Raw genomic sequence first — 23,625 nt, forward strand, 5'->3', positions numbered from 1 at the left:
CAGCATATAACACATTAGACCCATCTAAGGAGAACTGGGGGGTATATCTAGAGGTCCTCAGCTGGTAGAAGGAGCGCCCTTCCATCGTCAGACTATGAATCTGATCTTTGGAGGGAGCCCCTCATCCCCCAACCAAAACATAAAGCTGTTCACCAATAATACCTGTGTCTTGGCAGGATCGTGCTTCAGTTTATGAGTCTATTGGAGGTTTCAGACACCTATAATAATATGAATGAGCTAATTTAGATTAGAAGATGGATGAAATAAGAAAAGAAACCAGATTATCAGTTTTCACTTCCTCTCCTCTTCCTCTCCTCCCTTTGCTCTCAGCATGGTGTCAACTTGTATATGCAGGATAAAGAAGGCTTGTCTGCTTTGGATCTTGTAATGAAGGACAGACCAGCCCATGTCATTTTTAAGAATACAGGTATGTCAGCATAAGAGGATCATTATGCTTACTGATACTTACTGTACAGATTTGAACATGAAGAAATAAATATATTTTGAACATGCAGAAAAAAAGCTATATTTTAGAAAATGTATGTTTTATGAAGTGCAGTGCAATGTTAGGTGTTGGATGCTGGGTTTGCCTCTCCTCTGAATCCATAGGGGCCTAAATCGTACCTTAAAACAGCAGGTTGAACCTACATTTATTGAAATTGTGTGTGTACATGCATGCCTGTTGGTACTTAAGCTATGTTCAGTGACTTAGTTCTCTTCCATATATATCTTGAGAAGGTTGGGATTATGTTATTTTATGTAAATGCTCTGGTATGTAATTTTGTTGTAATAAAAAAACTGATAGTCTTGAGTTTTCTAGGTCTTTTGCCTAGTTTTGCAGGATATCTGGAAAGAATCCATTCAACAGAAAGTAGAAGTACACAAAATAATTCATCATGTGCATATGTGAATGAGGATTCAAATGGAAGTCATGATTTTGTGTTAGATCCCACAGATGTCTACACCTGGGGAAACAATATAAATTTTACTTTGGGACATGGTGGTCAACAGAGTAAACATCATCCTGAGCTGGTGGATCTCTTTCCTAGGAATGGCGTTTATATTAAACAGGTAATTAATATATATACACAACAAAACATGCCGGACTAGCATGGTAAACTCCCTCAAGCCCCTCCCCCCTCAAAGCATTTATTTCAAAGCAAATATAGGGCTTTGTCCCAGGTCTTAGACCTTAGAATCCCAGTTGACCATGTGTCTTTGCTTCACTTCTGTCCTCCATCCTCTTCCCCTCTTTTTCTGTGACTTACAAAGCAGAAACAGCCCATTCCCTGCTTCTGTTCTTCCACCCTCTCTCAATACACCTGGAATTAAATCTCCATAGCTGGTGTGGGTGGTAAGGCAAGCAGCCTCAGCATCTTCTCTACTCTAATCAGTTGGTTTGTTAGCGTAAGTACACGCCTTTCAGCATTTCCTTTTCCTTTTCTGAAGAAAATCTGGTTTAGTTATTGGAATTTTCTCTGCTCCTTTTGTTAGTTCATTATATATTACTTCATGGTGATGATAATAAGTAATGTTAATTCATGATGCAGCTCAAGTAACATTGTTAAGGACCTTTTCCTCTCTCTCCTTTAGGTGGTGCTCTGTAAGTTTCACTCAGTGTTTCTTTCCCAAAAAGGACAAGTATACACATGCGGACATGGTCAAGGAGGACGCTTGGGTCATGGTGATGAACAGACTTGCTTGGTATTTTAAAACAAATTATTAGGTTATGAAAAAGAAAACTGGTTTCAAATATTGTATTTGGCCCACTGAGCCATCTTTTGTACATACACAGGGTTTTAATTCTTTTATTTATTTTAAGTAACTCCCCTGCAGTGCTTCAAAAACTCCTTTTGACACACTGTCAGAAGTAGCTGCTACTTTAGTGCAGTATGCAGCTGCTGCTTTAACAAGAGAGCTAAAAGCATCATTGTCTATGCAAATTGTTCCATGTGCAGATCTTCTGCAGAGTTCTGTGTTGCTGAAAATCATATTGCTTATGCATTTTCAACTGAGTACCCTCTAAATTATGCCATATTTAAACTAAATGGGAACAATGCTCGAGGATAACATATTGTTTTAATTTCACAAGAAATAAACTAAATTCTCCTGATCCCTTGGTTAAGGGGGTTGTGTTGGTTTTGAGTTTAACCATGAGTGACTTAGGACTCAGCTAGATTGGTAAAAAAAAAGTGATTTATATGTGTAGATTGTTAAAGAAAAAGCGGTTTATATACCTTGTATATGCGATATAACATTTTGTCACCAGATGGTGCTGTGGAGTCCCATTTTTCTCTTCCTGTTTTCCCTGTTTCAATTAACAACGTGTTTAACTGAAACACTTCTTTGATGTGTCTAGATCCAGCCTAAGTGGCTTTGATTTTAAGTGGATTCAAACTCTTGTCATCAGTTGAACCATGTGGTTGGGTGTGAAGCATGGGTGTGAAGCATGATTAGTGGGGACCACAAATTTTGAACGGCTATAATGGCCAGCTGAAGTGTATAAATAGAAAATGGAAATAGTTTTTTAAGCCTGGAGAATTCTAGTGCATATAAATAGTAAAGCCTCTGGATCTTTTTATTAGAGACGTTTGTGTGTGTCACCTAATATATTTTACGAAATGGTTTTGCTTTGTTTCTGACAAAGTTGATGTAGGTCTTGACTGAGGGAGGCATGTCTGAAACACAGGTGCAATATTTTCTTAATCTCTCTTAGATTCCCAGACTTGTGGAAAGCTTGATGGGTCACCAGTGTTCTCAGGTGGCAGCAGCGAAAGATCATACACTTGTTTTAACAGAAGATGGATGTGTGTATACATTTGGCCTGAATACTTTTCATCAGCTGGGTGTTCTTCCTCCTCCCCCTAACTGTAATGTTCCCAGACAGGTAAAATGGTCTTTTTAGTAATTGGATAGTTTTGGCATTCCTGTAAATTAGGGGTGGATGTGTGCACATGTTCCCATGTGTACGTGCTGGTCAATGCTGCTGCGTGATACATGCTATCTATTGCTGTTGCTGGAAAAAAAAATTGAGATTGCTTAAGAGAAACAGCAGACGATTAATCACCAGGACAACTCCATGGCAGTGACTTATTCGTAGCCTACACAATCCTTTAAATAAGGAATGTGCATTTTTCAACAGTACTTGGCAGCATTGCATGGCGGTCTAAACTAGGAGCAGCCTGAATGTTTCTGGATTACAATTCCTATCATCCTTCACCACCACCCATGCTGGCTGGGGATGATGGAAGTAGTAGTCCAACAACACTTGGAGCACACCAAGTTGGTTACCCCTGGTCTCAGCCAAGAAGTGGCCAACTAGCTGATCCCTTGCTGTGGTTTATTTCTACCTTTTTCTGTTGGACTGCATCAATGAAAGTGAGCAGTGGACCTCTTCCTAAGCTTAACTGAAACTGCAGGTGGAATTTCCAAAGAGAGTGAGAATAAAAATTTACTGTATCATGAAAAAGTTACCCAACTAATGATTGTATTATCGATCTCAAGCTCTTGGGGCGGGGGCAACAGTTCAAACTAACACAGTTTTAAAGTGTCTTCAAGGCTATAGGGTACACACTTAGTATTTTTACTGCACTGTCCTATTCTAGTTGCCAAACAAACCTCTGTGTGCTTTTGATTTCATTGTTAAAAGTGAGCAGATCAGGCGCCTAAAACAAAACATTAAACAATTGGTGCTTGCAACGCTGTGGCAAAGCACCTATGAAAACTGGCTGTAACAACTTAAGCGCTTTGAAGGCCATTGGAAACTGTTAAAAGCCAGGTAGGAGAGAACCATTTTTATGTCACACCTGAAACTCAAAAAAGACATTGCTGAGTGAGTTTCACTGAGAAGGTGGTGGAGAGTCTCCACTACTTGTCAGTTTGCTACTGGACCAGGTTTAAAGTTTGGGTATTAACATTCAGGGCTCTGAACAGCTAAGGACCTGCTCTGCCACTGAGATCATCATCAGTGGAGGCCCTCCTTGTTGTCATGGCCTTTTCTGTGTTGATGCCATGCTCTGGAATACCTTTCCTCTAGAAATAAAACATGTGCTGACTCTGTTACAGTTTTGGCACACGCTGAAAAGCATTTTGTTCCTCTTGGTGTTGAATGGCTTATGATGCCGGCCATTGTGGTTTTAAGTATTTTGGCACTGATTATGTTGTGTTTTTAACTGTAGTCTGTATTGTTACATTGCTTTTATTCCTTTATTTTTTTTAAAAAATATTGCTGTCTCTTCTGTCAATAGTTAGAGCACAGTAGTAAATACTTTATAATAAAAACTAACACATGTGTATGTTTGGATTTTTCATATAGGTTCAAGCAAAAAATCTTAAAGGCAGAACAGTGATTGGTGTGGCTGCAGGCAGGTTCCATACTGTTCTATGGACCAAAGAAGCGGTATACACAATAGGGCTGAATGGTGGACAACTAGGTGAGAGAGGGAGTTTTACATCTAAGGTGATGGCAGGGGGAAGAAGATTATTTTAAATAAAACATTGCCATTCCTTTAAGAAGCAGCTTAAAATCTCCTTGTTGCTTTACTAAGATTAGATCCCTCTGTCAAACCAACCTTTATTTTGCACCAGTGACTATTTAGGAGTTCATATATTGACTGTAAAGTTAAGTGTATTTTGGGTACTAGGGATTCAGACCTCAATATACAGCACTCATATGAAAAACCCACTGTTATTTGTTGATACATTTACATTATTCAACAAGAATAAGTGAACTTAGCAAATGCATCCTCTGTTACAGTGAACCACCTAAGTCTTTTTTCGTGTCCTTTGGTGCTAAACATTTTAGAGGGCAAATGATGTGAACTTAAGTTTTATTCCTTCAGAAAAACCAAAGGACATCTTAAGGGGAAAGTGATTATTATCAGCTCACATGGCTATCTCAAAATTTGAGACAAAGTCTCTTAATTTATTAGAATTCAGAATAGTTAGCAAAATATCTGGATGTTGTCCTGTCTGTTAAACCTGTTATGCTAGCTTATATTGTAATAATTGGCTTTATTGAGCCTGTGATTTTGTATACTTTGCATGGTTGGTTTTCTGACTAGTAAATCCTTGACTGTCAGTTTTACTGATAAAACACAGAAGTTTAAAAAAATGCCTTAAAGCGGAATGGTTAAGTCAAACACTCTCACACAAACATGCACGCACACTTGCATAATCCTGGCATTTCTGCCCCTCACCATTCCAGCCCTGAGTGGTGGTGGAGGGGAAATCCTGCAATGTACTCTCAGAGAGCCAAGTGAAGAGCTTTATCTCTGATTTCAGTGCTGTGGTGATTAGCACTCAGAGAAAAGATTGACTGCTTTCTCAGATCAGCCAGAGAGATCTTTTATCTCAAAAACAGGAGATAAAATGCTCTCTGTGTTCTCTAGAGATCATTCTCTGCAGAACAGAGTGATTTATCACCCAGAATGAAACCAAAGCTGTGGGGGTAGAGGCACTGCCTGTGGCTTGCTGAACTGAATCCAGACCCTACCTCCCCTTGGTCTAAATGATGCTGTTAAAAGCTCAAACTAGAAAAAGATTGGACAACACTCTTTGTTCCACCCTGTGGCAACTTGCTAGCTCTCTTTATTCTCTCTGTCTCTACTGCCGATACTGAAATTCTTTTTTAAAATGCATACACGCAGAGGCCATAATTTGTTTTACAACAAAAATTACACAGTGTATTTTTTTTATGCACAATGGGAAAATATTGGTGTGAGGACATAGAGTGCTATCATAGAGTGAAATGTTCTAAATTGGCTTTGGCATCTGAACTCACCAAATACTCCTGAGTGAGCATAGTAGTCATAGAGAAAGAGGTGAGGTCCTTTTGAGGATTGGGAACTGATTAAGTAACAAGAAGCAGAGAGAAGGAATAAATGGACAGCTCTTGTAAGTGGAAGGATGTCGAAAGTCAAGTTCCCCAAGGACTGGAATTGGAGCTGTGCCTTTTAACTTGCTTCATAAATGATCTAGAGTTAAGGGTGAGCAGTCAGGTGGCTAGGTTTCCTGACAATACGAAACTGTTCAGGGTTGTTAAAACAAAGGGATTGTAAAGAACTCCAAAAGCACCTCAAGGCTGAGTGTATAGGAGGTAAAACGGTAAATTACTTCAGTGCAAAGAAGTTTAAGGTGATGCATATAGGGGCAAAAAATAAACCTTCATTTCACGGGGTCTGAACTGGTGGTGAGTGATCTGGAGAAAGACCTTGGGCTCATATTGGATAGCTCAGTGAAGATGTTGACTCAGTGTGTAGCAGCTGTGAAGAAGGCAAATTTCATGCGAGGGATCATTAGGCTATTGCGAACAAAACTGCCAATGTACAGTTCTTGTTGCCTCACCTCAAAAAGTGATATTGCAAAATTGGACAAAGTTCAGAATAGGGCAACCAAAGTGATCAAGGGGACGAAGGAACTTCCCTATGAGAAACATTTACATTTCTTGCTTAGAAAAAAAAGGCGACAAAGAGATTACATGATAGAAGCATATACAATTATTATTGACATACAAAAAGGGATATCTAGTAAAACTAGAATTCTGTTGAAGCTGATTGTTGGAAGAATCAGGACAGATAAAAGAAAGTACTTCTTCACACAGCACATAGTTAAACTATGGAATTCACTCCGAGTAAGAGGTAGTAATGGCCACCAACTTGGATGGTGTTATAAGAAAAAAACCTGCTCTTTAGAATTCTTATAACAATGGCTTTATAAGAGGATTTGAGAAGATAAGTCTATCAGTGACAGCTAGCCATGATGGCTGTACTCTACCTCCATGATCGGAAGCAATATGCATACCAGTTGCTGGAAACTGCAGGAGAGGAAAGTGCTGTTGCACTGAGGTCCTGCTTGCAGGCTTCTGATGGGCATCTGGTTGGTCACTGTGAGAGCAGAGTGTCGGACTAGGTGGGCCAGTGGCCTGATCCAACAGGGCGATTCTTATGCTAACTCAAGATGCTAATAGTCAGTGGCATGCGGCCCCAGCTCTGGAATCATTAGCAAGATTCCTTTTTTTAAAAGTGCTTTCTGTAGAATGGGTGAACCCCATGACAACTGATTCAGTCTTGTAAAGCTGTAATCCTAAGAAAATCCAAATAGAACAGAATTAAGAATTCATTCCAAGTAAATGTGCACCAGGATGGTATGTGTATGTTTTATGAATCAAAAATATTAATTTTCTATGTAAAAGGTTTTAACTGTTTTAAATCCTCGCTGTCACATTGTCTTTGAGTTATGTGCTAGTTCAGGTTAAATTAAGTCTACATTCATTCATATATTTTGTTGGTCTTTCTGCCATTCACTCCATAAATCCTCCAATTAATTATGGGTCTGAAAAAGTTGGCATTGAAGGTGTTCTTTTACATTGTAGGATACTTGCTAGATCCTAACGGAGAGAAGTGTGTAACTTCACCTCGCCAAGTCTCTGCTCTGCATCACAAAGATATTACTATGTCCTTTGTCGCTGCAAGTGATGGTGCCACAGTTTGTGTTACTGAAAGAGGAGATATCTACTTGCTCACCGACTATCAATGCAAGAAGATTGCTTCCAAGTGAGTGCTTTTCCTCAGAAAAAAAATCTATGAATTTACCCTTGTTAGTCCAGCCAGGACACTGAGGTCCAGCTCTGAGGGCCTTCTGGTAACCAGGCAGACGGCTTTCTCAGTACAGTGGTGCCCCGCAAGATGAACGCCTCGCAAGACAGAAAACCCGCTAGACGAAAGGGTTTTCCGTTTTGGAGGTGCTTCGCAAAACGAATTTCCCTATGGGCTTGCTTTGCAAGATGAAATGTCTTGCGAGTTCCTGCGGGTTTTTTCCCCTTTTTCCACCCTTTTCCTAAGCCACTAAACCGCTTATCAGCTGATCCGCTGATAAGCCGCTTATCAGCTGATCCGCTAAAAGCCGCTAAACCTCTAATAGCGCTAATCCGCTAAGCTGTCAGTGGGCTTGCTTCGCAAGACGAAAAAACCGCTGTATGAAGAGCCTCACGGAACGGATTAATTTCGTCTTGCGAGGCACCACTGTAGTGGCACCCACTCCCAGCTTAGTACGGTTAAGGTGAAGGCTTTACTTTCAATAGTAATCTCTTCAGTTTGTCTATTTCCTTGGACTGATTTTGCACTCAGTGGAAACTCTGAATGCTGACCTTCCTCCTTCTTTGCTTCTTTTCAGTGCTTCTTTATAGATTATGATGTCTTACAATGCAAAGCGGCTTTTATTTTTGTTCTTTATTAATATAGCTTTCTAACATATGTATGTGGCAAATATGTTTCACATGCCACATGGTTTGTATGAACCATTGGGCAACATATTAGTAAGAGGGCAGGGTAAAATCTTGTGATGAATCTTGTCCTAAAGTCAATATAATGGTTTTAGCATCTGTGATAGTCTGGTAGCAGTTGCTTATTTGTAGCTTCTTTAACAGTAAAGTTGTTAGGTTTTTTCTTTATGTAAATGTTTCATTTTCTTTACACTTTTGATTTGTGTGCATTTTGTGTAAATGAAGTTGTCTTTGTATTGTGATTGTCCAGGCAACTAAATCTAAAGAAGGTTCTTGTTAGTGGAGGCTACTTGGACTACAGAGTGGCTCCTGAACACCTTAAGGAAAACGGAGGCCAGAGGATTTGTATCCTTGCACTGGACCAAGCGGGAAGAGTAAGTTGACCAGTACTGTGCCGCCACCCACTTTATAAAGTATAAAGGCATACCTTGAAACCACTTTATGTTTATAGCATGTAACTTAGTTATGCATTGTCACTAAATGCAAATGTATTTGTTTGCAGTAGTGACATGTAATGCCTCTCCAAGAGATGAACAGATCAGTCTATTCAGTCCATAACAGATTTACAAATGTTTATTCTTAAGTCCATTCCATTCTGTTTCTGCATCTTCTGCAAATGATAAACATAAGCACACACAAAATTTAGTATTTTTGTATAGTTTTCTACTAAATAGGTATTTTTGAATGAATTTTATCCTAAAATATGCATTTTATATACACAATTTTTCAGCCCATCGCTGTGTTTTGATCTGATTAGTCCAGGAAGTGTGATTCAGGGCCCTTGACTTAAATGGACCAAACAAAATTATCAAGCGTTCCTCATCTGCTCTAGCTTTTTCCTCACACAAGCTTGTCTAAATGTGACTAATGTCACACATAGTTCGGCCCTTAGATCAAGTCTGCATCTCTGTCTACCGAAAACCTTTTGCTGTTCAACTGTTTGATCACTTTTACTTAAGACTGAAAAAGCAAACAAATTTTGCAAACTTTCAGGTGGTGGTGGTGGTGGGGGACTTGCTGACAAAGCTGCTTTCTTTGAGGATCTCATTCACAGTAGAGTTTAGCATGAGGAAGTTGGCCATACAGCCAATCCAGCAGCATCTTTACCTGCCCCATACCTCTCACGAATGTAATCAGGTGTGGGCCAGGTGGGCATGGTTAGGGGGAATTCAGTTTGGGACCTGTTCCAGGCTATATTTGGCTCATGGGCCAGAGGTTCCCCACCCCTGCTTTAGGGAAGCAGGACAACTCTCACTTAAAATTGTGTACATCTGTATGAGGACAAAACAGATGGTGAGCAAATCCCCAAATAGGTTGAGGAAGCAGGAGTAGGCGCTTGTAGCTTCTTGGTGCATAAAGAATTTAGTTTAAAGTAATTAAAGAAGCCAGGGGGATAAATTATTGCAGAAATGTGTAAACTGCTCTCATTCTCTCCTCTCCCTACCCCACACTCCACAAATCTTTAGGTGTTTTGCTGGAAATCTGCCAACAATCCTTTGAAGCAGTGCCGATGGGTGTATGGCCGCCAAGTCTACATGTCTGATATTTCTTTAAATAGGAATGAAATTATGTTTGTTACACAGGACGGTGAAGCTTTCAAAGGAAAGTGGATGGAGGGGAACAAAAATTCGGAGAAGAAAGGTAAATTAAGTAGACTTTTGAGTGTGCTAACTTTGGTTGAATGGAAGCAGTTGAGAGCAGTTTTGGGTCGATCAGTGTAAATGGGAATGTGAACACACAATATTTTTTTCCTGAGTTAAGACATAAAAATAAAAAGGAGAGGTCTATAGTTGTACTACTCAAAGGACACAGGAATTCTAACAAGGGGCTACAGAGGTGCAGAGTGGCCGACCACTGACCAGGACAGAAAAGCTTTGGATCCAAGGAAGCTGCGTCCCTGTCCTAGAATGCCCCTTTTGCCCGGATTTCCACTGGCCAACATAAAGAGAATTGCTGGCAATATTTTCCCACCCACACTCCTTCGCTGTAGTAGAGCTTCCCTCACCAGTAGCATTCGTCTCTGCCAGCAGAGGATGGTGGGGAGAAATCTACACACAACACATACACACCCAATCTCAACATGGGGGTAGGGGAAGGATCACATTCAAAATCTAGCACAACTTGTGTTGTTTTCCCTTCCTACACCTTCTCCATAACAACTATGAATAAACACGTCACTGAGTATTTTGGTTGTCATTTGTACCTTTTGTAATGGAATTTTAAAAACAAGTTTCTATAGCACTGGACTTAAGGCTTCTGTGTGGGCATGGGTTTTAGGGTCTTACCAAAGTAATGGTTTTTTAATTTAAAAAATGCTTGACAGGATCTTAGTACTTGTGGGTTTGGGGGTCCTTTCTTTTGGCTTTCTAACAATAGAAGCTTGTGGCCTCTAAGACCCACAGACAGAGGACTAAGCCTCTTGCAGAGTAATTGTTGTGGGGGAAGACAGTAGGACAGTCCCATGCCCAGGAGTTAACACCACAAAGAGGGGCATTTAATTTATTCTCCTCCAACTACATTGTTAGCTGTGAACCTGAGTGCTATAATGCTGTAGCACTACAAAGACTGAAGTATCAGGACTGGCACAGGTCCACTTAAAGCGTGCAAAGGGAGGAATTAAAAAGCCTGAGGTTTAAAAATTTTATTTGCAGTAGCTACCTTCTGTGCGAGGGGACGCAGGTGGCGCTGTGGGTTAAAGCCTCAGCGCCTAGGACTTGCCGATCGAAAGGTTGGCGGTTCGAATCCCTGCGGCGGGGTGCGCTCCCGCTGCTCGGTCCCAGCGCCTGCCAACCTAGCAGTTTGAAAGCACCTCCGGGTGCAAGTAGATAAATAGGGACCGCTTACCAGCGGGAAGGTAAACGGCGTTTCCGTGTGCGGCTCTGGCTCGCCAGAGCAGCGATGTCACGCTGGCCACGTGACCCGGAAGTGTCTCCGGACAGCGCTGGCCCCTGGCCTCTTAAGTGAGATGGGCGCACAACCCCAGAGTCTGTCAAGACTGGCCCGTACGGGCAGGGGTACCTTTACCTTTACCTTTACTTTACCTTCTGTGACTTTTCCAGGCTAATAGGGAGCTTTTAAGTATTTTCTCTTGCCTGCTCTTTTCACTGATTTAATCTTCAATCAGGTTATTTTATAGGTATAAGTCTTCTTATTCACCCTGTCCAAGCAAATTAATTACCCAGTAGATTTTTTTGTAGTGCTAACAGGGCTTTCTAATGTTCTGTTCCTATGGTAGGTGTATGTGCATGCACAAAAGGATTTGAAGGTATTCTGTTCCTTTTCTTTTCTTTTTTCTTTTTGGCCAACAGCAACATTTTTCTTTCTCCATTTCTCGGGAATTTTCAGAATTATCTATCTTGTTAGGAGTGTTTAGTTATTCTACTTGCTGACACTGGACCACCAAATCTGCTATTAAAAGGAAACACTGTTTTCTGCAGAGCAAATACTAGTAACTAGTGCCATCTAGTGCCACCAGAACAGTTTGCAAGCTTACATAAAGGTGTCAGGGAAATGATACTCTTATTTAAATAATGATAAAGACATGGGTGGCAGGCACACTTCAGCTTGTGGTATCAGCTTTATTTTACTAGAACCACAAGATTTACCAAAGCGAGCCCACTGCAAAAGGTGGAATAGCTCTGAGCAGTTGCTGAGAAACGGATTTTTGTCTGTCAAAACAGAGCTCAGCTTAGCACCCAGTCCTTTCGCACACAAATCCATTCTAGGTTCCCCCAAGCTTATTTAGTTCAAGGCGCATGTTTGTGAGGAGGTGATGTATTTCAGAAGTTTCTCAACTTCCTCAAAATTGCTGAGGGTCTTTGCAGACTGGCAGTTTTAATGTGTTTTTACATTGGAGTAGCAATTGGAATTCCACAGACGTCAGATTGTAAAACACTAAAATACAAGAAGCAATAAAAACACAGTTTAAATCAGTTTAAATATTCAGTCCAATAGATGCGCCACCTCCTATTTTTAACCACAAATCTACAGACACACGACAGACCACCTGATGAAACCCGTGGTTCATGAGCCACAATTTGAGAACCCCTAATCTATTGCAAATCACCCAGAGATCTATCAGTAGAGTAGTTGGGCTGATGAAATTTAAAACAGTGATTGTTGCATATGAATACAACATTCAGGATGTTTTATAGTCTTCAGTAGAGCTGGAAGTTCAACTGAATGATGTTCTGTACCAAAATATTTTCCAAAACTTGTAGAAAACTTAAAATTAGTTTGGAGTTTAAACAATTTGTGTATGTACCACTGTACAGACTTCAAACTATATGATTGGTGGATTTGTATGATTCGATTAACAAAACATTTTGAAGCTTTTTTTTAAAAAAGGGATATAAGATTCTACTCTAAGATGATGAGATTATTTTTTTCACAGAGTCTTTATTCATGGAAGCTCCACTTGTAACTTTTTCCTACTCTCATGCTGCAATTAAATGAGATAGTGTTCTATATTATTTTCCTACTTGTAGATGTTTCTATGATCCAGCAGGGCTCTTCTTATGAAATTAGTTGTACTGTCTGGAAATCACATCAAGTATGAAGTAGTCTTCAATAAATGTATAACTAAAGCCAAATACTTGCCTTTCAACCTTAGTGGAATCAGTGCAATGCTTCCAGCAAAACATTTTCCTATTTGTTTCCTCAACTGATTATCTAACTAGTTAATCTCTCCAAATACAGCAGAGATTGTGACCGAGGTCTCATCTTGCGATACAAACAACGTATATGAACGAATACGACTTGAGAAGCTTGCCTTTGTTCACAGAGCTGTTAATGTTACAACTGATCCTAACGGGTGCAACTTTGCTGTTTTACAGTCAGATCCTAAAACAAGGTATAGTTCAGCTATTTATGGGAATAATTTACCTGAAATTTATGGGAATAATTTACCTTTATGGGAATGATTTACCTGAAATTTATGGGAATAATTTACCTAAAAGCTTTGAAAACAATATTTTTATTTTATTTTAAAACATTTCGGTGCTGTTTTCCTGCGCAAAGCCCATCCATACTAACTGATAGCAATACAAACTATAATTATTGAAAAACAAAAGAATAAAACCCATTCAAATCTTCCCATATCATTATCCACTCCAGCCTCAATTCAGCAAACAGGACCAAAATAACTCAAGGGAAGGCCAGTGGAAACAAATAGGTCTTTTAGGCCTTATGAAAACTTAATGGGAAGGGAGTTCCATTGCCACGAGGGCTCCCACCTCACAGACCTTAGGGGCACACACCACAAGGGCCTCTAAAACTAGTGCGTGGATGCAGTGCTCTTTCTTTTGACCTACTTGTACTTTTGGATACTCTGGTCAAGCCAGTCCTTTACTAATATTTAACACGTGAGGTTATGATGAAGATGTTCTTGCCTTCCTGAAAAGAGGGATGACATGCCCAGTCTTGCCTTCTGCAAATGGAACACCATATGCTACATTAAACCACAGCTATTAGTTGCTGGTACTGTTAAAAATATACAGGCATGAATCCAATATCTTTACGAGTCTACCACAACGGGGCTCTACATACTCATGTGTGATGATGCCTCTTGAGGTCTTTCTTTTAATGTTTTGAAGAAGGAAAGCAAATACTGCTTGGAACCAGGGGTGGGGAAGCTGCAGCTCTCCATATGTTGTAGAACTCCCAACTCCAGTCAGCCCCAGCCAGTATGGCCAGTGGTTAGGGACGATTAATGTTTTAGTCCAACAGCGTCTGAAGATCTTCAAGTTCCCAATTCCTGCCTTAGAAACTTGCTTTTTCTTTTCTTGCATGGAGCATGAAGATGAAGTGAAATGAAAGGGAAATGAAAGCCAATTCAAATAATTCTTATAACTCTCTTCTTCCAGTTTGTATGAAATCCCAAGTGTCTCGACTTCTAGTTTTTCTGAGGATTTTGGCAAATTGTTGGGAGAAGCAGAAATTACGGACAACATCCACGATGTGACTTTTCAAGTTGGCTCCAGGACTTTCCCTGTGCACAAGTACATTTTGGCAGCACGCTCTGACTTCTTCCGGAAGCTCTTTGAATCGGATCACAATTGGATAGATTCTGCTGATATTTATCGTAAAGATGAAGATGGTGTTGGCTGCGATCTCTTTGTGATAGAAAAGCTTCACCCAGATTTGTTTATGTACATTCTGCAGTACATTTACACGGATACATGTGATCTCCTCATTCATGGTCACAGGCTCAAAGCGGTGTACAAAGAAAAAATGGAAGAGAATGAAAACACTTTAATTACAAACTTGAATAAAATAACTATCAATGGAGATGTTAATAAGAAGTCTGCGTTTGAGGTTTACAGAAGTAACCAAGTATACATGGGAAATGAAAAACAGAAGAGCAAACCAAAATCTGCTTCTAAGAAATGTAAGAGTGTTGGGGAAGAAGTGAATCTCATAAAAATGTTGCAAGTTGCTGCAAAGAAATTTGGAATTGGGAGCTTAAGTTCAAGGTATGCTATCACTAAGTCTTTTATACACACACACACAAACAAACACAAACACACATGTGCTTTTTCTTTTTCTAACGGGTTGATCCTTAGGTTAAGTTGAATAAACATCTATAACTCTTCCTGTCAACTAATCCTGTTGCATCATTCTTTTTACAGTGGAGCATTGTTTCACTTTAACAATTCATTTTTCTTGCAGGCTAGATGGAGTTAGAATAGAAAATGGAAGAATAAACATTGCCAACAGAAAAACTGGCAACAAGCCAAAGCTAAACCAGAAAAAATGGTGAGTTTCAAAAGGTGCAGTATGGAAGCTTGAAGATTTCTATAGGGTATAATGAAATTCAAATAATTCACATAATTCTGTCTTCTAGTTTGTATGAAGTCCCAAGTATCTCAACTTCTCATTTTTCTGAAGTTTTTTTTTTTTTTTGAAAACCATGTAAAATAAACTTAAAACTATACATTCAAAAATTTCTCTTAGAATAATTGTGCATTTTATCACATGGATAAAACTTATGACATGTCTGCGACCAGACCTCCATGAATTTAAGCAGGAAGAATCCTTGCTATTCCTATTCTTGTAAAATGCTTACTGAGCTATCACTTTACAGTGGTACCTCTGGATGTGAACGGGATCTGTTCCGGAGTCCCATTCACATCACGAGCAGAACGTAACCCACGTCTGGGGATCGCGATTCGCTGTGTCTGCGCATGCGCGTGACGTCATTCTGAGCGTCTGCGCATGCGCGAGTGGCGAAACCCGGAAGTAACCCGTTCCGTTACTTCTGGGTCGCTGCTGGACGCAACCTGAAAACGCTCAACCTGAAGCGTCTTTAGCCCGAGGTATGACTGTAAATGTGTCTGAATCACTACAGAACCAACCAGCTGGCCATATGCTGAACTCTTACTGACCATACGCCTCTATGTTCTTTAAGGCTGCTCCTCTTCACAGAGGGGCGGGGTTGCTGTTGGCCCTCGCACATTCCCGTGGTCAGTGGGGGTGTGTTGAGTCCCCCGTGTCATGGGGGAGTCCCGGCCTGCGTCATGCCCACGGCCAGCCAGATTGCCCCCCCCCCATGTTCATTAATACCCTTCCCCATATGTATAAACCGTTCAGTTTCTTAACTCTGGAAAAAATCTGGTGATTCTCCCCCTATTCTCCCACTGCATTACTTTATCCTTGTTTGTATTAAACCACATTTGTCATTTTAATGTCTCGTTATAGTAGGTTTTTTAATTGTTTTGCAGCTCGTACCTCTGCGATGTGACCATGAAATCTGTAGATGGAAAAGAATTCCCATGTCACAAATGTGTGCTCTGTGCAAGACTTGGTAGGTATAATGTAAGGTACTTTGGCCACGTTATTAATAGAGATCTGTCTTTTAATGCATGTCAAAATGAGGTCTCTCTCCTTTTCAGACTATTTTCACAGCATGCTGAGCAGCTCCTGGATTGAGGTAAGTGTGCCTGTATAAGTGCTTGGATGCATTGCCCTTCGTCTTTAATTTGTGCAAAAATATTTACTCAGGCATTGTGGGGGAGAAAGTAATTATTCACGAAAGAGAACTTTGTAATGGCTTGCAAAGCAGAAGGCAAGAATATAAAAATTATCCAGCAGTGAATTCTACATGTGCACCCTTCATTACATAAATGATATTGAGCACAAGGGGCCTTTTATAGCAGCTGTGTGCTATGCTATGATACATTAGTTTGAATGTTGTTTCGATGATGGTATTTTAATTGTGGTTTATTTATGGCAGCTTAATTAAAATAAATGGGGGGAAAAGGGTTAGAGGGACTATAGAACACATGCTTTGCATGCAGAAGGTCCCAGGCTCAGTCCAGACACCTGCAGATAGAGCTGGGACAGATGCCTAGCTGAAATGCTGGAGATCCACACCAATTTCTATGCAGTACAGAGCTAGGTGGACCATCAGTCTTACTCTGTGTAAGGAAGCCTCTCTGCCTAAGATTGGAGAGGCTTCACAGCCAATCAGAGTAGACACAATAATGGATTAATCATTAGATGGAGCAATGGCCTGGCTTGGTAAAAGGCAGCTTCAGAAGTTAATAAATTTGTAGGTTAGAAATAGTTATAAATGCCTTATTTCTGAGCCATACTTTGAAAATAACCCCAGCAGCCTTTTATTTTGGCTTAGTTTGCACATAATTCTAAGCTAAACCATAACTTAGTGTGGAAACACAGGCTCCCAGAGAGAGAACAAACTTTGGTTATGTCTTGTAGTTGCCTGGAGTGAGATTAACCAGAAGCCCAGGTTTGGATGACCTACTAAGCCAAGCTATGGCTTGGTTCATAGCAGCAGCAGCAGCAGCAGAACCAGAAGAGGAGCCTTGATTTCCTCTCTGGAAACCTGCAGACGCACTCATTCACAACAAGTCATGATTTGGCCTATTGTTTTGTCCAAACTGGGTCTTTCTTTCATTTTTGAAATAAATTTTTTATTTATTTTACAAGTAAAAAATTGTCACATTACCAAATACATAACCATATATAGAGATTTCTCTGAGTCCCTCGACTTCTCACCTTCCCCTCCATGGGTCCTATTGTCAACCGTATAATCAATATTTTGTATCTTTCTATATTGTCCATCGTATTGGTTACATTACAAGTGTTGTTAGAATCCTGCTAATGTTTTCATCTGTTTACAGTGGTCTCCTAAATAAATTAGAAACTTTCCCCATTCTTTCTTGAAGTTATTGGCTTCTTGGTCCCTGGGTCTTTCTGTCTTGTGCTCTTATTGAAATAAGCCCACCCATGCCTGTGAAATGTGTTTGCCTTGGTTGCTTCCTAAAATACCACATATTCAAATATCAAGATCCAAATAATCAATAGCTAGCATTTTTTGCATAGTACCCCCTGCCCCCGGCACTTGCCATATAGAAAATGCTTTTAGAAACTAATGAACCTTTACAACAGAATATTACCACATGCTCTGCCAAATATCTAACGTGTATGGAATTCTGTCCTCCTTGACTTCCTACTGGCCGTGATAGGGTAGATATTTTATTCTGCAGGTTGACTTTTGGTAGCTAGTAGTTATTGACCTCTTTGGTTACAGGTAATGCTTGTACACTTAAAGAATTAATTAGTAAGCACTTGCGCAAGTTCTGCCGGTTTGAGTTTGCTTTAGGCAATGGATAGATGTGAATGACAAGTTTGTGGCTTGCTGTTCTCTTTAATGGTGGACACATAATACTAGAGTTTGAAGTATGTAACAGTAACCCAGAAATTAGTTATTGAAATTCCTTCCATGTTACAGCAGTCCATCTGAAACTAGATTTTTCCAATAAACGTTGAAAACGTTAAGTCAGATCAAGTCCTCTTCAAGTTTATGCATATTGAAAGTGCCAGAGGATGACTAATAGCTGTGAATAATCTAATGGAACCTCTTACTACTTTATTTCCCAAATGGGGCATTTGCCAACAATCTTGAGATAATTCTGTTATGACTGCAGAATGCTATCTTCATAAGAAGTTTTTCCTTTTGTTTATATTTGGCTGGTTTGTTTAGAGCAGTTGATTAGGGATGGATGCTCTGTGTCAGTGTTTCCCACATTGTGCACCACGAGAAGTTCAAGGTTTTTTATAAGTCCAGCATGCATAAATGCAGAGGAGGTTACCCTCTGCATCTCAGCATGATGTATTGTTCTCGCCTGTCTCCTCCTTATCAGTTTCTGTTGGGAGTGGGTAATTTGGTCAGGCTCTCTCCATTGGGTGCCATTGTATCATTCCTAGCATGGGCTTTCTAGTCCATCATCTTCCAGACAAGAGGCATGCTCAGAACCATAACCCATGCAGAAACGTTGGAAGTGTTCTTCCTTGAGGATTGGTCACTCATACTCATACTCTAAATCCTTTAGTAAAATGTGCATCTGAGGTCATTGAAGGGGGAAAGTGTTCACTGGCTATGGGAACCTTTGGAAACACTGCTCACCCACCCTCTTAGTATGTTGATTTTTATGAAAGCTACCAAGACACTTTATATATATATATATATATATATATGTATATGTATATGTATATGTATATGTATATGTGTATATATATATATATATATATATATATATATATATATATAGTAGAATACAGAAGAGTAAACACAATACATGGTGATCTGGATTATTTGGAAAGGATCGAGATTTATGTATTCTGCTGCTGCTGCTGCTGCTGCTGCTGCTGCTGCTGCTGTTACTACTACTACTACTATTAGTTTTTCTAGTTTTCTGTTGCATGCACTATTTGTAATGGCATATATCATTTTTAAAATCTGATGACTTCCCTAAAGGTTCACAAGGAGCTTCTACTGGATCTTAAAGTGGGCTGGCATTTGAAATGTTTGTTTAAACCCGCTTCTATTTAGGCATCATGCTGTGCTGCTCTGGAAATGCCATTCCCCTCTGACATCCTGCAGGTCATCCTGGATTATATTTACACTGACGAAGCTGTTGTAGTAAAAGGTAAGGACTTTAATAGAATGGGAATAAATTACATGTTTGGGAATCTGGGAACAGTAGTAGTAGTAGTAGGAGGAGGAGGAGATGAAAATAGTATCAATAGCAAAATGCCAGCTTAATGGATTAAATTGCACAAATTGTATAATGTCATGTAAATCCAACAATTAAAACGTAGTATTACACAATATTAAAAACAGTTCGAAACAAGTGTAAAAAGCCAGGATAAGGATGTTTGTCTTCAGCATTTGGTGAAAGCAGTGCAATGAAGGCGCCAGACATACCTATGTGGGAAGCGAATTCCACAAGTAAGGGACTGCTGCCGCGACTGTCCTGAGCTTCTGAGGGCAATGGAGTAACCAAGAGGGCACCCTCCACTCATGTTAGCACCTTGAGAAGTTAGGGAAGGATGTGATCTTTCAGGTATTTGGGGCCTGAGTGGTTTAGGGCTTTGAACATTAAAGTGAGCACCTTGAATTTGGCCTGGAAATGAACTGGTAAGCAGGGCAACTCTTTTAAAATGGCATGTATGAGACCTGAAGGAGCCCCACCCAGTCATCTGGCTGTTGCATTTTGGATCAAGTTTCTAAGTCATCTTCAAGGGCAGCCCACGTAGAACACATCACAATGATCCAGTCTGGAAGTTACTGGAACATGGAGCACAGTGGCCAAGTCATTTCTGTACAAAAGGGACCACCACTGTAGCTGAAAAAAGGCACTCCTAGGCACCTGAGCCTCCAGTGAGAGTGTTAAATTCAGGAGCACCCCTAAGCTGCCAGTCATCTCCCCACCTCCTGGAACACGAGCAATCAGGACACATAGTACCTCTGTCTTTTCAGGACCAAGCTTTCTCCAAGCACTGATCTAACACACCAGCTGCCTCTCCTGGTTTAATTGGAGCAGAGAGATAGAGCTAGGTGTCATCTGCATATTGACCACACCTTACTCCAAATCACCTTATGACAGAGATGGAGATGGCTGATTATGTAAAAATGGCATCATGTCTTCCATAAACCAGACAAATATGAAAGGGTAGAGGAGGGTTGAGGCAACTACTAGATCTACTAGGACTAGAACAAGTACTGGGAAGTTGCAAAGGCATTGGATTAAGATTGCAGAAAGCTGAGATCTGCACCTTTTTCGGTAGCCTCAGTATGGCACACAGAATAGGGATAGTTTTTTTTCTAGAGAGTGACTTGCACATTCCAGGCTAACTAATCATTTGAAGCCGTTTGCAGTTGAGTGGGCTGATTCATACTGTGTTATGTTAGACTGTAATCTTGGCTGAGTTAACAGATAGACAATAAATAGAGAAAGTTGGAAACTAGGCTGAAGATACAATTTTCCAATGATTTCCAGAATCTCAAAATGTGGAATTCATCTGCAATATTCTTGTGGTAGCGGATCAGCTCCTTACATTACGACTGAAAGAAATCTGTGAAGTAGCTATTACCGAAAAACGTGAGTTGTTACTGGATTGACCCTGTAGTATGCTACTTATTGTTTTACAGTTACACGATAGCTCACATGAATGTCAAAACATGATGTTGTTTATTGCACATCATTGTAGTGTGCCTGTTAAAATAAAATGTTTAGGCCCAATGACATTCAAATTGCTCAGTAGGGAACCCTAGTAATGGTGAACAAACTTTCTGAAATAATGTTTCCATTATAAATCTTTCTTTGCAGTATGCACCTGTGGAGCATGAATGGAGGAATTTTAGATAATGCATTCCATTTGTGCAAGTCCAAATGGCTTTGTTAGTGCCCCAGATGATCTATGTACATACCCCAGAATTTTCTGCAAAGCACTATAAATTTATATTGTGGATAAGTGGCATTTTAACAGAAATGGCTTGGGAAATGTATTCTCTTCCTTTCCCCCCAATTTCAGTTACTTTGAAGAATGCTGCTGAGCTTCTGGAGTTTGCAGCTATGTACAACGCTGAGCAATTGAAACAATCTTGCTTGCAATTCATCGTTCTAAACATGGCAGCTATACTTGAAACAAGGTAAAAGCAATCCCTGGCACTCCATGCTCAACTACTGTCTCAGACCATAACCCACAGGGAAATGAGTAGTATATTAACGTGCATTGATAGTTTCCTGCTTTGACATCAACACACCAGGTTTAAAAAGCAGTTTGAAAATGTAACACATGAACATTTTAAAATAAAAGAGCTGGCAAGCAAGCGACATTGATAAACACATGCTCTTTAAAGAGAATGCTTGTGTCACATTTCAAACAGATTTTCAGAATGGAGTGAGGGAGCCATTATTTAAAAGGTTTTGGAGGTTTGGCAGAAGTAACTATAGCTCCCTTCGGGCGTTAAGGCTCGTGTGCTGAGTAACAGGGACACACCAAGTAGTGTACAGGGCCTTTGAGTATTCAGCTGTGTACAGATAAGCTTTGTCATCTTAGATATATGTGCTATTCATCTGATGGCTAGTGGATGGAGTTATTCATGGTATTGCCACTTCCTGCTGCCATGTTACTCAAGACAGGAGCATTAATGCCTGAAGAGGGTTTGTGCCTGTACTGGATCCCTGTCTTTCACTACATCAGTTTCAAGTTACATGGGCCTAGGCTCTATATTTCCCAGTTCTGTTGTTGATTTGTAGCATCCAAGTGCACAGCGGAATGATGAGGAATACGTGCCAACATGCTCTATATTGCTTTATTTACATTTCAAAGCTGGTAGATTACAGAAAACCATCTTGTCTCTGCCGGAGCAGAAAACTGCATCCTCTCTCCTCTGAAGCTCAGAGAGAAACACACTGTGTGAGAACAGTGAAAAACAGGAAACCAGTGTACGTCACATCCAGTCTCCTTTTCCCGTGGGAAACACAACAGTAATGCTGTCTGTGGAATGTAAACATTGTCTTGTGACAAGCCTTTCGCTGCACAGTGAAGAGAGCAGAAACCAACATCCTCCCCCTTTCTGTGAACATCACTGGGCAGCGTGTTCGTACAATATCAGTACAAACCCAACTTCTGCACATAGGTACAGTGTTGATCCCTTGATACAATCTTGGACAATACATCAGCAGGAATTTCATTACCTGGCATATAGGACACCGTTACGAGTCCCTTTTGAATACGTTCCCTAGCATGTTGCAACTTCAATTGCAAGTGCTTCGTGCTTTGCTTACAACCTTCAGAATTCAGCAAAGCCAAACATGCTTTGTTGTCCTGGTAAACCTGGATTGGACATTTGACAGGAATTTTCATGTCTTTGCACAATTGTAACAACCATTCACAATCCTTAAGTGAATAAGACAGTGCATTCAGTTCAGCTTCACAAGTACTTAAGCTAACTGTTGTTTGCTTCTTGCATGACCAATCAAAAAGACCCTGATTGTACATGTAGCAAACTCCAGACGTGCTTTTCCTGTCTGTAGTGTCACTTCCAAAACTTGCATCTGCAAATATCTCAAGACCACCAGACTTCTGATTGTTAAATCTCAGTCTGTAATGCATAGTGCCTTTCAAATACCGCGCTATGCGTTTCAGAGCTTTCCAATCCTTAACAGTAGGATTGTTGACTTGTCTGCTTAGCAAATTACAGCTAACAGCAATGTCTGGTCTTGAACATCTGGCAATGAAGTTTAGCTTGCCTAGCACACTTCTGTACAGTGTAGTGTCAGAAAATGCTTCTTCAGTGTCATCTACCTGATAACCTGTTGTCATCGGTGTGTCTACAGGGTTAGCATCCATCAGGTTTAGTTTGCTTAACACATCAGCAATTTTCTGTGACTGGTGTACTAGAATGTTACCATCTTGATCTCTCTCTATTTCCAGAGATAGGTAGTTGTTTACCTCACCAAGATCTTTCATGTCAAAGTGTTCCTTCAGTTGAGCTAGGGCGTTATTGTACATTGTGACATCATCCCAAAAGAATAATAAATCATCAACATAAAACAAACAATACAGTTTCTTTTGCCCCTCCTCTTTGACAAATACACATGGATCAGCTTTCCCTTGCTGAAAACCTAGAGAAAACAATGCTTCAGTGAGTTTTGTGTGCCAACACCGTGCACTTTGTTTGAGACCATAAAGGGACTTTTGCAGAGCACAAACAAATCCCTGTTTTACCTGTACGCCATCAGGTGGAAGCATATAAAGTGATTCACCTAGAGATCCGTACAGAAAAGCTGTATTCACATCATGGTGACTAATGTGTAGATTCTCCTCTGCAGCTAGCTTGAGCATAAGCCTAATGCTCTCATACCTCACTGTGGGTGAGTAGGTCTCGTGATAGTCTTCACCTGGTACCTGTGCAAAACCTCTGGCTACCAATCTGGCTTTGTGTCTGACTATCTTGCCATTTTGATCAGTCTTCGCTTTGAAGACCCATTTGCTTCCAAGCAGTTTCATTCCTGGAACTACTGGAACAA

General features: G+C 40.3%; 1 protein-coding gene across 1 annotated transcript in view; it reads left to right on the forward strand.

Moving 5' to 3' along the window:
• Positions 1 to 23,625, forward strand: part of IBTK (inhibitor of Bruton tyrosine kinase) — a 49,540-nt gene that overhangs the window by 9,131 nt on the left and 16,784 nt on the right. The window contains exons 3-18 of the mRNA XM_079970385.1: positions 331 to 427; positions 947 to 1,071; positions 1,594 to 1,704; positions 2,717 to 2,887; positions 4,316 to 4,433; positions 7,373 to 7,553; positions 8,532 to 8,655; positions 9,748 to 9,922; positions 12,980 to 13,133; positions 14,146 to 14,754; positions 14,951 to 15,037; positions 16,003 to 16,085; positions 16,174 to 16,211; positions 19,137 to 19,233; positions 20,587 to 20,688; positions 21,122 to 21,239. Coding sequence (XP_079826511.1) covers positions 331 to 427; positions 947 to 1,071; positions 1,594 to 1,704; positions 2,717 to 2,887; positions 4,316 to 4,433; positions 7,373 to 7,553; positions 8,532 to 8,655; positions 9,748 to 9,922; positions 12,980 to 13,133; positions 14,146 to 14,754; positions 14,951 to 15,037; positions 16,003 to 16,085; positions 16,174 to 16,211; positions 19,137 to 19,233; positions 20,587 to 20,688; positions 21,122 to 21,239 — 2,390 coding nt within the window. The remainder of the gene's footprint in view (positions 1 to 330; positions 428 to 946; positions 1,072 to 1,593; positions 1,705 to 2,716; positions 2,888 to 4,315; positions 4,434 to 7,372; positions 7,554 to 8,531; positions 8,656 to 9,747; positions 9,923 to 12,979; positions 13,134 to 14,145; positions 14,755 to 14,950; positions 15,038 to 16,002; positions 16,086 to 16,173; positions 16,212 to 19,136; positions 19,234 to 20,586; positions 20,689 to 21,121; positions 21,240 to 23,625) is intronic.

This window comes from Podarcis cretensis, assembly GCF_951804945.1.
Source record: "Podarcis cretensis genome assembly, chromosome: 3".
In the NCBI taxonomy this organism is placed as follows: domain Eukaryota; kingdom Metazoa; phylum Chordata; class Lepidosauria; order Squamata; family Lacertidae; genus Podarcis; species Podarcis cretensis.